Below are 12,944 nucleotides of genomic sequence, written 5' to 3'. Positions count from 1 at the left end.
TAAACTCGCCACCTTCAGCGGCATCACAGCGTAACTGTTATTTTCGGCTTAAAAAAACCTGTTCGAAATATGAACGAACTGATGTCAAAATTTGATTAAATTCTAATTAATTCATCCCAAAATCTGTGTCAAAAAGCCTCCTAATGTGGTTTCCCCCTTTAAAAGACCATGTGCAACACTGGGGAAAAAAAAAAAAAAAAAAAAAAAAAAAAGTCAACCACATTGCTTGTCCTATATTGCAAGACAATGTATAAACTGCACCAAGTACACGATGTTTATTAAATAAGCAGCACATAAACCAGGGAGTTTTCTTTGCTACAAATATTACCCTTCATAGATTAAAATGCAACATACAGAAATCTTATAATAGGACTCCATACCAAATGACTTATGATAATTGTGAGTTTTTGAAAAGCTTTCTGAATATATAAAAAAAGAAAACCTGCCGAAGTGAGGAATAAGAAGTTGAAAGCCATGAACTATAAGCTTGTATATGGATTATGGGGGATTTAACAAAATTGTGCAAATGAAGAACAGTATGTTCTGACTATATGTCTAATCTAACCTTACAGAACATATCAATATTATGAAAACGTTAGCTGCTAGTCACCATATAGTGGAGTTGCTGAGTCGCAGATAGGCAACAATAAGAAGACTGACAAAATAAGCACACACACACACACACACACACACACACACACACACACACACACGTGTCTGTTGTTTATTTTTGACAAAGGCCTTGTAGGCCGAAAGCGTATTTTGTAACAGTCTTTTTGTTATTTCCTTTATTTCCTATTGGTGACTCAGCATCTCTGCTGTATGGTTAATAGCAGCCATCCTTTTCATAATATTCTTACTGAACATGTGCAATGTTTCAGCTCGAAAAAGTGAAATTAAATTACAAGCTGTGCTTCTCACATAACAAGTAGCACCACAAAACCTGTTAGCGGTAGCCATGATGAAACCCTACAAGTTACTGTGAATTTTAAGTTTGGTACACAAATTCCTTGCAAAAATACTATTTTTAATTTATGTCACATAAAATGGCTAATTTTTACCTTATCAACCTCTTCTTGGGCTTCTTCTTCAAGCTCTTCCTCATCTTCGAGTCCTTCCATTGTCTCTTCCAACATCTCTTCAATAATTCCAGCCTGTGCGATGAAGAAAGACAGAAAAAAAACTTCTAATCTTCCATGTATTCTCATGAAATAGCAGGAAAGTGCAAATCTTAAAATATAACCAAAGACTGAAAAATGAATCCAGAAATGGAAATTGACAGGACACATTCTTGTTCCATAAAAAGCAGTTTCTCTGTAAGAGGGTTAGAACAAGATGTGGAAAAGGATGGTAAATAAGCAACAGCATGTTGATTCTGATCCGTTGGGTAAAGTGGAAAAATTTGACTGTTAAAGAACTGTAAGACAATACAGAAGCTTGCTACTTATACTTCTCGGTCACTTTCCCGAAGTACATTCAGAGCAGATATAATTACCTGTTTGACCACATTCTCAGGTCCACTCTCCACCTTGGGTTTGGATTCTTGGATCCCTTTCTCTCTTGAGTCATCTTGCATATTGTACAAGCTTTTCTATCTTTTAGCTGTTCTCACAATGTTTGGTCTGCCATAATGATGTCATGCACTATTTATCTCATTTATGGTCTAAGATCAGAATGTAAAGATTTCAATTTCACCCAAATTTGCATGCAGGCATGTTATACAGGTAATGTGTATAAGTCCACTAACGTATCAATTTAAATAACAATGGAATCTCCAGGACATAGCATCAACAATTGTGCCTTCCTGTTAGCAACTCAATGTCTCCTCTGTATTGCTAAAATATGAGATTTTTTTGTTTCATCCAGTATAAAATGGCTGTTGAAACTTGCAGGTGTCAAAACAGTGGTTTCAGTTTTTAAATCAAGAGATTTGCTGCTGCCTGTCATATTTTTTATTTAATCTAGCTTGAGTTCAACATGTTTCAAGAGTTAATTCTCATTTTAAATATGTTTCTTATTACTTTATGATGAATTAAATTTAACTCTTTGTACATGTGAACAGTTACACTGTTCTGGAAATTTAACATGGAATACAAAAGAGTGAAAATTTATATTTACTGACAATCAACATGCACTCACAAGTAATATTTCTTAAACATTTCATAGTACTGGTAAGGCCACAATACCAGAAAAGATAAATTTTTGCATTACTGCCCTACAAGTAGGGCTGCTATCCGTCCTGATATATCAGGATCATTACTGTTAGGGACCTTCTTGTCCTGACATCCCGACAAGACAATTTTGTTCCAATATTGCAAAATACTATTAAGGACTTGGCTCAAGTACTGAAGTAAACCTATCTGTTAGTGCAACATGTAAATTCAGCCTCAGTTAGTTTTATTTATGTCAACAAGCGAATATTGACAATGTTGTCTCACAGACGGCATTGCATGTTGCATATCCTGTATCGATGATGCAAGCACCTTCTAGATCTCACACCATCATTCAAGAAAATAATAGACTTCTCCAGTAGGAAGGGGCTGGAACAATTACAACAGCACCATGCACAAGAATCGGGCACTTCCTATTTGAATAGCAATCAGATAGGACCATTCTCTCTAAGGGCAAGTTAGTAACATCTGAACTGTTTACCTTGGGTATATAGGGCATGAACTGTATAGTGACATGTTCTTTGATGACTAAAGAGTTAATGTCAACTGTTTTGCATTTAATAAACTTATTTTATTGTAGCTTACGAAAATGTCTAAGGATGGGAAAAGGAAGTGTCACTTTATGGATGATTACACAAAAAAAGAGGTCTTCTGTCAAGAAAAAATGTACAGACCACAAAGTATTTACATTAAATAAATTTGTTACTTCATTTCTACTCTCCCATCTCAGACTGTCCCGTTGAGGTCCCAGCTAGGTGTGGCAACTGTAACTACAACGAAATTTCTGAAATGATGCAGAAGCTCACACACAGCGCATAGCACATTAAATCTGACACACTTTAAAGGAAAACCAACACTATTTCTCAAAACTTTGAAAAATTAATGAAAACCAACAAACCATTTAATGTTAAAAACAAACCCATCATTAAGTACTATATATTCAGGTGTAGAACTGTGTGCCTATTATAATCTTGTGCAATTATGATTAATAAATGAATTTATTTACTACTCAACTAAAGCCGATAATTATTAGCAACAGTAAAGACAATTGTACGATTAAACATTTTGACACAGCTAAGAAATAAGATCTGCCACTGTCTTCTGTGGCCAATGTAGTGAAGAAGGCATATTTTATTTTCCTAAACTAAAGTTACACATCATCCAAAGTATTTACATTTATCCTCTTAAAATGGTTTAGTGGAATGGTGAGTGGCCACATCCATATAGGCAGAAATGTCATGAAAAATATGGCATTGAAAATTGTGTGTAGAAGGTTGGTCTCACTCAGTTTAAAACAAAGTCATGAAACTGAGACTTCGGAATATGGTTAAGAATGATATTATAGTATGATATACAGGGGTACAAATCCAGATACATTTTCAGTTTCAAGAAAATTAGGATCTTTTACAAATTACACCACTCAGAAATGTACGCTGTTTAAGGGAATTGTGAAAGAGCCAAAGAAAAATTAGCAGCTCTGTTGTGGGTAATACAGATGGGAAAGTATGTTATTGATAACTGGGTAGTTTAAATCCATACTAAGAACACAAAAACACGACATTACACTGGCCAGAATAGCAATGTCAGAATAACTGCAAAATTTTTGGTAAAATAACTAATTTAGATGGTATGATTTTGAAAAGGAGACGATAGACTAGATGTGGAGCATGTGTATCACTAACATTAATGTCATCTTTCTGTGAATTATGTAGCTATTTATTTTATGGATATGAAGATTTGGCTCAAATTGTTCCATAGAACCTGAATTTAAATTGAATTGAAAGTTTAAAGATTTCTCATCAAATCATGAAGTAAATTACAATTCACTATCACTAAAACTGTGATACCCATATATGCGAATGATGCTGCACAGCACTAACCTGTCCCACACAACATTTTGAAAGATCAGTATGTCTTAATTAAATATTTATTGGCATCAATGTCACCTTACTGCAAAGAGCATATAAAGATGTTCACCAACTTCTAACACAACATGGGAGCCTCTCTTCACTGTTACCAGTCCAGTGTGGAACAATCACTTTGTAACGGCTACAGTACACACAGGTCCTATACACCGGGTTGGTTGGTAAGTTGGGCGCATTCACAGCAGTCGTAAAGATAGAACTTAAATTGAGTAATAACAATTAAGGCAATATTACATCATAATTAAGTAAATTAACACCTACTGTAAGCTATCAATTGAAGGTTTCACGTTTTTGTCTATTTTCTGAAAAAATAAAACATTTCATAGCTGCGAATTTTGGACTAGGATTTGTTTACGTAGTGATACACAGTAAGTTACATGATTATTTCAATAAAGTAAAGTTTGTGTTGCTAGTGTATTGTTATATGCTATCCATCTGATTCTCTAGTAAGTAGCCGAAGTGAAAAGCTCTGAAATAAGTGAAAACTTTATATAGTGTAGGTTCAGTTCTTTGTTTACTTTTTGTTTCGTCACCTAAACAATACCAGTTATATCATTTTGTTCCCCAGAGGTTTTGAATCAGTATCCGAACTTTAGACCTAAGCTTTCTAAGAAATTTAATATATTACTAAGTAATCTACAAAGTTATTCTTACTTTAACTTATTAGACTAAAGCTAAAATTTGTTTGCTATGAGTGAGAAGTGTATGACTTGCCGCAGAACTGTTAGTTCTGGGGTGTGGTTTGAGAGTTGTTGCAGTTTCTTTCATATGGATGACTGTAGTGGTCGTGAAAACTGGGGAAATAAACAAGGCTCACTGATTGTGTAGGATTTGCTGTAGAGGCAGGAAGATAATGGAACATTAGGAGAATATTGCTGTCCTTCAGGCAGAACTAGATAAAGCGAAACAAGATCTGGAAAGGTTAAGAGGAGAGAAGGGAAAAAGAGAGGTGGGACGTGACAACAGGTTATAGAAGAAATAGGAATAGGATGTTCTCAGACAGCGTAGTTGTGAATGTGGAAAACAGGTTTGATTGGTGTCACAGTTGGAAACTCACGAGTCATAAATAGATGTAGGAGTAGACAGGACACAACAAACTTTCGAAAAGTGTTTGAGAAGTAAGAAGTCAGAAAAAACTGAAGAAGAAAGTTTTGTTGTAAAATAGTTCACATGGGAAAGGTGTTGGTCAACTGTTGCAGGATGAACTAGGGTCAGGTCACAAGTTTTTTTAAACCTAGTGCAAGTCTGTATCAGGTGACAGATGATGTAGGTTCACTCTGTAAAGACTTCACAAAAGAAGACACTGTGGTAATAGTGGGTGGAGCGGGCAACAGCATAGATAGGAACCCTAATTATTCAATTAAGAGTGACCTGGTAAAGATAGCTTCAGCAACGAGACATACTGGTGTCGAGTTTGTGTCTATGCTGAGGCGCCATGACCGGCCTCATTTAAATGCTTCTGTTAGGAGAGTTAATTTAGAGGTGGAGTGGCTGCTTGGATCATATACGGAGTCTTATATCAGTGTGGTTCCTGTTGACTATCAGCAGGTGGGACTACACTAGGCATGGCCTTCACCTAAACAGGAAAGGGAAGGGAAAACTGTCTGGGCTAATAGCAAATACTTAAGGAGGGGCACTGTCACAAGTGGTAAAGTACCAGTGGTTACAAGTGACAGATCAGCAGTTTTTTTTTTAGGTTAGGGCGGGAAGAAACAAGATGTTCAGAGACAGGCTGAAAATGACATTCACATTGATGAAACAGGCAGCCAGAAAGCAAATTTTAATGTACACAATTCATGCAGACAGCCTCTGATCGAAACTAGAGAGACTAAAAAATCTGAAGGAAAATTAGGTTCATACAGTTGTAATTCAGCGAGTGCACAAAATCAGTTATCGTTATTGCATCAGAATATCCAAGGACTACGGGGTAAGCTTAAGGTGTTGCTTATTTGTGTTGAAGAATCATAGTTGAGCAAACCAGTTGATATAATCTGCCCCTCTGAACACCATTTGACCACTGGTATAGATATGTTAAATGTTACAGGATTCAAGTTAGCTTCTTATTTATGTATAGAAAATATGGAGTAAGGAGGAGTTGCCATATTTGTCCGAAACAGTTTTGATTTCAAGAATATTGATACTAATAAATTTTGCTCAGTGCAGCACTTACAAGCTTGTGAAACAGTAGCAGTATTTCATAACAAGTCCTTTATAATAGTAGGTACATACAGATTACCTTCAGCAAATTTTAACCTCTTCATAAAAAATCTGGAAGCTCTCCTGTCCCATCTCATGGTAAAAAACAAGGAAACAGTGATTGCTGGTGATTTTAATGTGGATTTATTGAAAAGCACTGTCAGTGAACAATTATTGCAGTCAGTAACACTATCATTCAATTTAGTTCCTACTGTGAACTTTGCAACTAGGATATTTAAACGCTCAGACTGCTATTGACAATATCATTGTAGACAAATCTAGGGAAAAAGATCATGTCACAAAACCAATAGCAAATGGGCTATCTGATCATGAGATGCAGTATCTTGTGTTAACCCTTAAGCGGTCACGCAGGGTGTTCAGAACACCCTAGTCATCCTTATCGATCGATTATTACATAATGGATAGGAGTATAACGTCACGTTCTTTGGTACCTTTCTAGGATGTAATATGAAAGTTTTGAGTAACAATGGAATCTACAATGGAAATGCAAGTTCCAAGAAAACATGCAACAATGTACCTTGGGGTGTTGTCGGCACTCCGCACGCCTCTATGTTGCAGTGCTGCGAGAAAGCGCACAGTTGTGTTCCGTAGCAGCTGCTTTTATTTCATCGCTTTGTGCAGTTAAAACAGCTATGGATTGTTACAAAATAGAACAAGGAAGAGTGCAGAAGCTTCTGGAAGAGGTCTTAGATGAAACTTTTGAAGGAGGAGATGAGGAAGAGGAGGAAACAGACAGTTGTGAAGCTCTCTCTCATCACAGTGACAATCAAAAGAATAATGGCAGTTCCATGCAGCAATGCCTTTGTGGAAAGAATCTTCAGTCACATGTATCGTTTACAGTCTGACACTAGAAACAAATTGAGTGTTGAAATGGTAATAGCAGAGTAAGACAAAAATTTTTTTAAAGCTGTAACTAGCAATAATAAAAATAATTTTTAATGCGTACAAAGTGTTTTATTGTGTTTATCCTCAGCCCAGCAAATTCTTTCACAAGCCAATGTTTGGTACTTTTATCAATTTAATCTGACAAACCTGATCTCAACTTCTCAAAACCCACAACATTATACTAGTTCATAAACTGCTAGTACAATAGAAATAATTATCTTACCTTCATCATTTCTCTTGACAGTTCCCTCATTGTTGCTGCTACTTCTGGCACCCGCACTAATGACTGTATAGCCTGCATGACTTCTGTTGACTTCTGCAGTGAACCAGCAACTCTGAGTGTGGCTGTAAGAGATATTTGTACATCATAAGTGCACACAAAATTTATCAGGCAATATAAATGCTGCTGTGAGTATCCTTTGTTACTGCTAGAAAGAAAGCAAGAAAGGTAGGAACACACACACACACACACACACACACACACACACACACACACACACAGACAGAGAGAGAGAGAGAGAGAGAGAGAGAGAGAGAGAGAGAGAGAGAGAGAGAGAACCAAACATTTCGCACTGAATTTGTTATTTGGAAATGTCTCTAAGAGGCTATAATTATTGCCTATTGAATGCGGTGGCCCCTAACAATATATACTGAATGTGCAACTGCCGACCAAACGACTCTGATGGAGTGAGTCATAAATACTGTTTACAGTATTCACTAGAGCAACAACAAAAGATGAATATTTACTAATTTACAAATAATTACAAATGAAATAGTTACTTTACTTGCTTGACTCTTCAGCCAAGTCTTATTCATGCACTATGCCTCGTGTTGTATAAGCTGTCAGTAGCAATCCTTTTTCTTTTTCCCCATAACCTGGAGATATTCTTGCTGTGTCTGTCAGACATATCAAGAGAGTATCAGGAGCCTAAATTTTTTCCACACAACCTCATGACATGCTGCAAAGCTGACGGGTACTTGTCTCAAATGTACAAGTGATTGTCTCATGTGTAACTAGTGCTGTTTTAAGTTGCTCACCTAAATAGAAGTTCAGTTCACAGTTTATTTCATTTTTGTTGTTTTCAGTGTTTATTTGCTTCTGTTTCATTTCAAACCATGTCCAGTGTGACAAGCAGTGCCAGTCCAACACATGAAGGGAGACAGAGAAAGAAATATGCATCAGGCTCATGAATTAGTGTGTTCATTAAGGGATTACCCTGAGAAAGAAAAGGAAAAAGGTGAGCCCTCATTTTCTGTTGCTAAGGTTGTTAAGAGGACTGCAACAGCACTGAAAGTAAGCAAGAACACTGTTGTAATGATAGACAAAGAGCAGTAAAGTATACACTGTGGCAAAATGGCACAACATGGCTGAACACACCAGGAAAGAAGTACTAAGGAGGAAGCAAGCAATAGCTTTGGATTCTTTTGAAAAAGGCGCTACTCGTCATCATATATAAAGCCATCATAAGAGAACGGCACATCCCACACTATCTAAATTACTCACATAGCTTCAGGAAGATGATAGCTTGTAAAGGAAGCAAATTTTCATTGCATACAGTGCTGAAAGACTTCAGTGTTTAACAGAGGCAAAATATTAATGGAAAAGAGAGATGTTGTTCCATGGAAGTGCAGAGTTCTGCACAGGCTCATGGGAGTAGATTCAAAAGTACAATGTGGCTAAACACGGCATTCATAACACAGAAGCTGAAGTGCGAGAATGCCTAAAGAAACAATGGCAATGCATGCTGGGAAAGGATGGTGAATTATTATTTTACATGCAGGTACATTGGATGGTTTTGTGTCAAACTGCCTGTTAGTGTTTAATTTGGAAAGGGCAGGTGATTACCATAAAGAGATGAACAGTGTAGTCACTCATGACAAATCCTACAAGTCCATCTGTATGGTTATGGATAATGCCCCATATCATTCTATTGTTCGCGAAAAGTCACCAACTTTGGCAATACAGAGAGAGAATATTATTCATTGGCTGAAATGATGAAAAATGGCTTTCAAAACTGATTTTAAGAACACTGAATCGCTCAAAATCCCAGAACGAAAGAAACCACAATTTTCAACATATTCAATTGACAATATTCTTTAAAGGCCCACTTTAATGGCACTGAAGGCGTATGGGCAAATATAAGAAAATTACATTGCTGCAGACAACAAAAAATTCACCATCTCTGAAGTCAAAAATCTCCTTGTGGCAGCTGTCAGTCAGTGAACATAGTGAACAATACTGCAAGTGTCATCAGAGAGGCAGCCAAAAATGAAGGAGTTGTAGAAGAATGCAATGAAAATTTAATATTACACCTGTGAGAGAGCAGTGATAATTCGAGCAGTGCTAAGGAAAACTATTCTAAATTAGTTTCTGTCAGTGATGTGAGTGCCAATTTCACATTAGCATAACTACTACACATTCTGGAGAAGGGAGCATGCCACTGACCTATCACCACATGGCAATTATTTTCTTCAGGTTATAACTGTTAACATACTGTTAAATGATTCTGATTCTCCTTGTAGAAATAATTAATAATGCCAACATTTAATAATGTAAACAAAAACAGTGAATGCTCGAAGGATTGCAAAAATAGTTTTCATGTCTATTGTGAAGTATAACAATAACTTCAGGATGTTTCGGAATATTAGATGTTAAATACCTCCTTCCAATTTTTTGTGCATATATAGCACATGTAAATAAATTCATGCATACAAATATGACCTACATGTTGTCAACGCTTTTGTTTGTGATGCTCAGTTCTTTGCAAAAGCAATATACTAATCGACAGTTCCCAAATTACTCTCATTAAACAAGGGCAAAGTGCTTGTGGCAACAAAAAGTAAGAAGAGCAACAATGATTGTAAGTATTAGAGCGCAAGTACTAAAGAAATCTGAGTTTCAATTATCTGAGGACATAATAGAAGACAGCAGGAGGAATGTTAAAGTGATTTGTAAATGGGGAAAGCAAGCCAAAGGATTCCTGCAGAATGTAAGAAGCCCAGCTGGAGCAGTGATCTAGTACTAAAATGCAAACAAATACTGAGCATATTATGCTCCAGTGTGTACAACGGAAATGTGGGTGGTGAACAAATGGCAAGTGAGCAGGAGACATGGTGCTCGCATATGGCCAAGTGGACTGCAGTGGGAGAGCTGCTGCAAGACTGTATGCAGAGTTTTTTCAGACAGACATACATCACATCATTGCAGTTTGCGGCCATCGAGACACACCTCAGAGAAACTGAAAAGTTGCACATAGATATTTTCTTTCTGAGTTGTAGTCATTGTACAGTAAAGCAGTAGCACATTGTGCTCGGTACTTGCAAATACTATCTGCAGTCTACTGTTTGTTCTCTGGTAGGTGCCAAAATGTGATGCAGGTCGCCCACTCTCAGCTCAAACACTACAGATGGAGGAGGACGTGCTGACAGTGGCTGACGAAGACCTAGCCACCAGCACTCAACAGGTGGCACACGTGCTGCACATGGGTAACAGTGCAGTGGTGGCACATTGTTCACAAACACAGGCTCCATCCATAACAGCAGCAGAAAGTCTAGGCATTATGGGAGGAAGATTACCCATGACGGGTAGCCTTTTGCGCAGTGTTATTTACAGCAGTGCATACTCCAGCCACAATTCCCGAGCTCTGTGCTATTTATGAATGAATGTACATTTATTGGAGAAGTAAATTAAACTCATACAACATGCACCTTCAGGCATACGAAAGCCTGCATGAGCAATAACACTGGGCCGGTATTAACATCTGGGCCGGGATAATTGGTGAACCATTGGGCCATATCTATTGCCAAACAGACTAACATGTCCGATCTACCTCACATTTACTAGAGATGTTTTGCCTAATCTACTGGATGTAGTGTCACTAAAGGGTTGGATGGACATGTGGCTGGAATGCAATGAAGCTCCAGCACATTATGACGCCAATGTGAACAATCAAAATCTCAATGTTGCATATCCCAGATGATGGACTGGTGGAGGTGGACCAGTTCCATGGCCCGCACGGTCACCAGATCCGACACCTCTCTACTATTTCCTGTGGGTAATATGAATAGTATGGTGTATGACACACGTGTAATGTCAGCAGAGGACCTTATTGCTTGAGTCCAGAGAGCGACTGAAATACATCACAAATAATCAGATATACTGGCTCATGTGCATGAGGCTCAGCACTGATGTAGAATATATGCAGTGCAAAGCCCGTTTACAATGTAGATAATATGATGTGCTATTTATATAGTGTTTAATGAGGTAATGTGGACAGTATACTCATCTTGCACTTTGACACTCTCTGCCATCCAAGCTGTGCTTTTCCAGATATGGGTTCCTTCTTGGAAACCGATCAGTGTGCCTTCCCATACAATGCACTAAGCATATTTTTTTTTTTTTTTTTTTTTTTGTGGGGAGGGGGGGCATATTTCCTGTAGTGTTTCATCAAGGGAGGGGGGGGGGCATATTTCCTGTAGTGTTTCATCAGATATTTGCAATTTCGTTTTTGCATTGTATAACTGGAGTCAGACCAAAGAGTTACTGCTCCTCACATCTTTCACATGATGCCCATTGTCCACACAAAAAGTAGATTTGTCTTCTGTTATAAACAAAATTATTTTCAACTCCACATTTTACATGCCCATTTGATACTATTCATATTACCCACAGAAAATAGTAGAGAGGTGTCGGTCTGGTGACCGTGCAGGCCTCTCAACACATACCCCTCCATTGTGGTTGCACATACGGTACGGCTACCTGTATTGCTGAGGCACGCAAGCCTCCCCATCAACGGCAAGGTCCATGGTTCATGGGGGGTGGAGGGTGGGGTGGGGGATGGGGGGTGGGGGGAGACAATTGGTAAAAATGCTGAAAAATTCTTGACAAAGTTATTTCAAATTTTTATGTGATACTCTACTGAAAATTCAGACAGACAGGGGCTATATCTTTCTTTTTAATGCGGACAGTGTTATAGACAAAGCAACCACAGCAATTAGTAATCATATTGGGTGTTAATAAACCACTTCAGCTGTACTGAGTCCTTTATTTTTAGATCACTGTCAGTTACACCTTCAAGTGAACATCTGCATAACAATGAATCAAGAAGGAATAATAACCCTGAGACACCCATTGATATAATTTTCAAAAACTATATTAAAATTTGTTAAAAACTCTTAACAATTTTTACATAACAATATTACAATAATTGCACTCACATAACTAAAACATTAGAGCTAAAAAGCTCCAAAATTTGTACACAACATTCGTCGTCCATCAAAATAAAGCACTAGTAAAAGGCTGTATGTCTTTGAATGAAACAGCGGGAGCCATGGATTCCAGTCCAATATGGTGGAAGAGGCCTAAATGAATTATACCATAGTGATCCACTGATAAGGTGAAAGTACATGAAAATCTATGAAGGCCTAATCTGCAGCTAGCATGAAGAAAACAGGAAGTGGTTGCAGTAAAATGAAGGGATATTCTACATAATCTGGACTAAATGTTTCACAAGCTGCGACATTGTTGCGAATAAAACAGTGACCTGAATATAGAATAAATTTCCTTTAGTTTACGTCTATGGTCACAATTTTTTTGTCATCAGACTACTGGTTTTGGTCTCTAGTGACCATCTTCAGATCTGTTTTATAAAGGACAGATTTTTTATAAAACAGATCTGAAGATGGTCATTATACACTGAAACCAGTACTCTGATGACAAAAATTTTGTGACCATAGACAAAGAAAA

General features: G+C 37.5%; 1 protein-coding gene across 3 annotated transcripts in view; it reads right to left on the bottom strand.

Annotated features, from left to right (window-relative positions):
• LOC124787943 (charged multivesicular body protein 3) overlaps nucleotides 1-12,944 on the bottom strand; it is a 60,573-nt gene that overhangs the window by 40,214 nt on the left and 7,415 nt on the right. For all 3 annotated transcript variants that reach the window (XM_047254942.1, XM_047254940.1, XM_047254939.1), the window contains 2 exons: nucleotides 7,422-7,543; nucleotides 1,062-1,154 (listed from right to left, as the gene is read on the bottom strand). In XM_047254942.1, the coding sequence (XP_047110898.1) occupies nucleotides 1,062-1,154; nucleotides 7,422-7,543 (215 nt within the window). The remainder of the gene's footprint in view (nucleotides 1-1,061; nucleotides 1,155-7,421; nucleotides 7,544-12,944) is intronic.

The sequence above is a fragment of the Schistocerca piceifrons genome, chromosome 3 (genome assembly GCF_021461385.2).
Source record: "Schistocerca piceifrons isolate TAMUIC-IGC-003096 chromosome 3, iqSchPice1.1, whole genome shotgun sequence".
NCBI lineage: Eukaryota > Metazoa > Arthropoda > Insecta > Orthoptera > Acrididae > Schistocerca > Schistocerca piceifrons.
The sequence above is the reverse complement of the archived record's forward strand: the minus strand, read 5'-3'. Positions and strand labels throughout refer to the sequence as shown.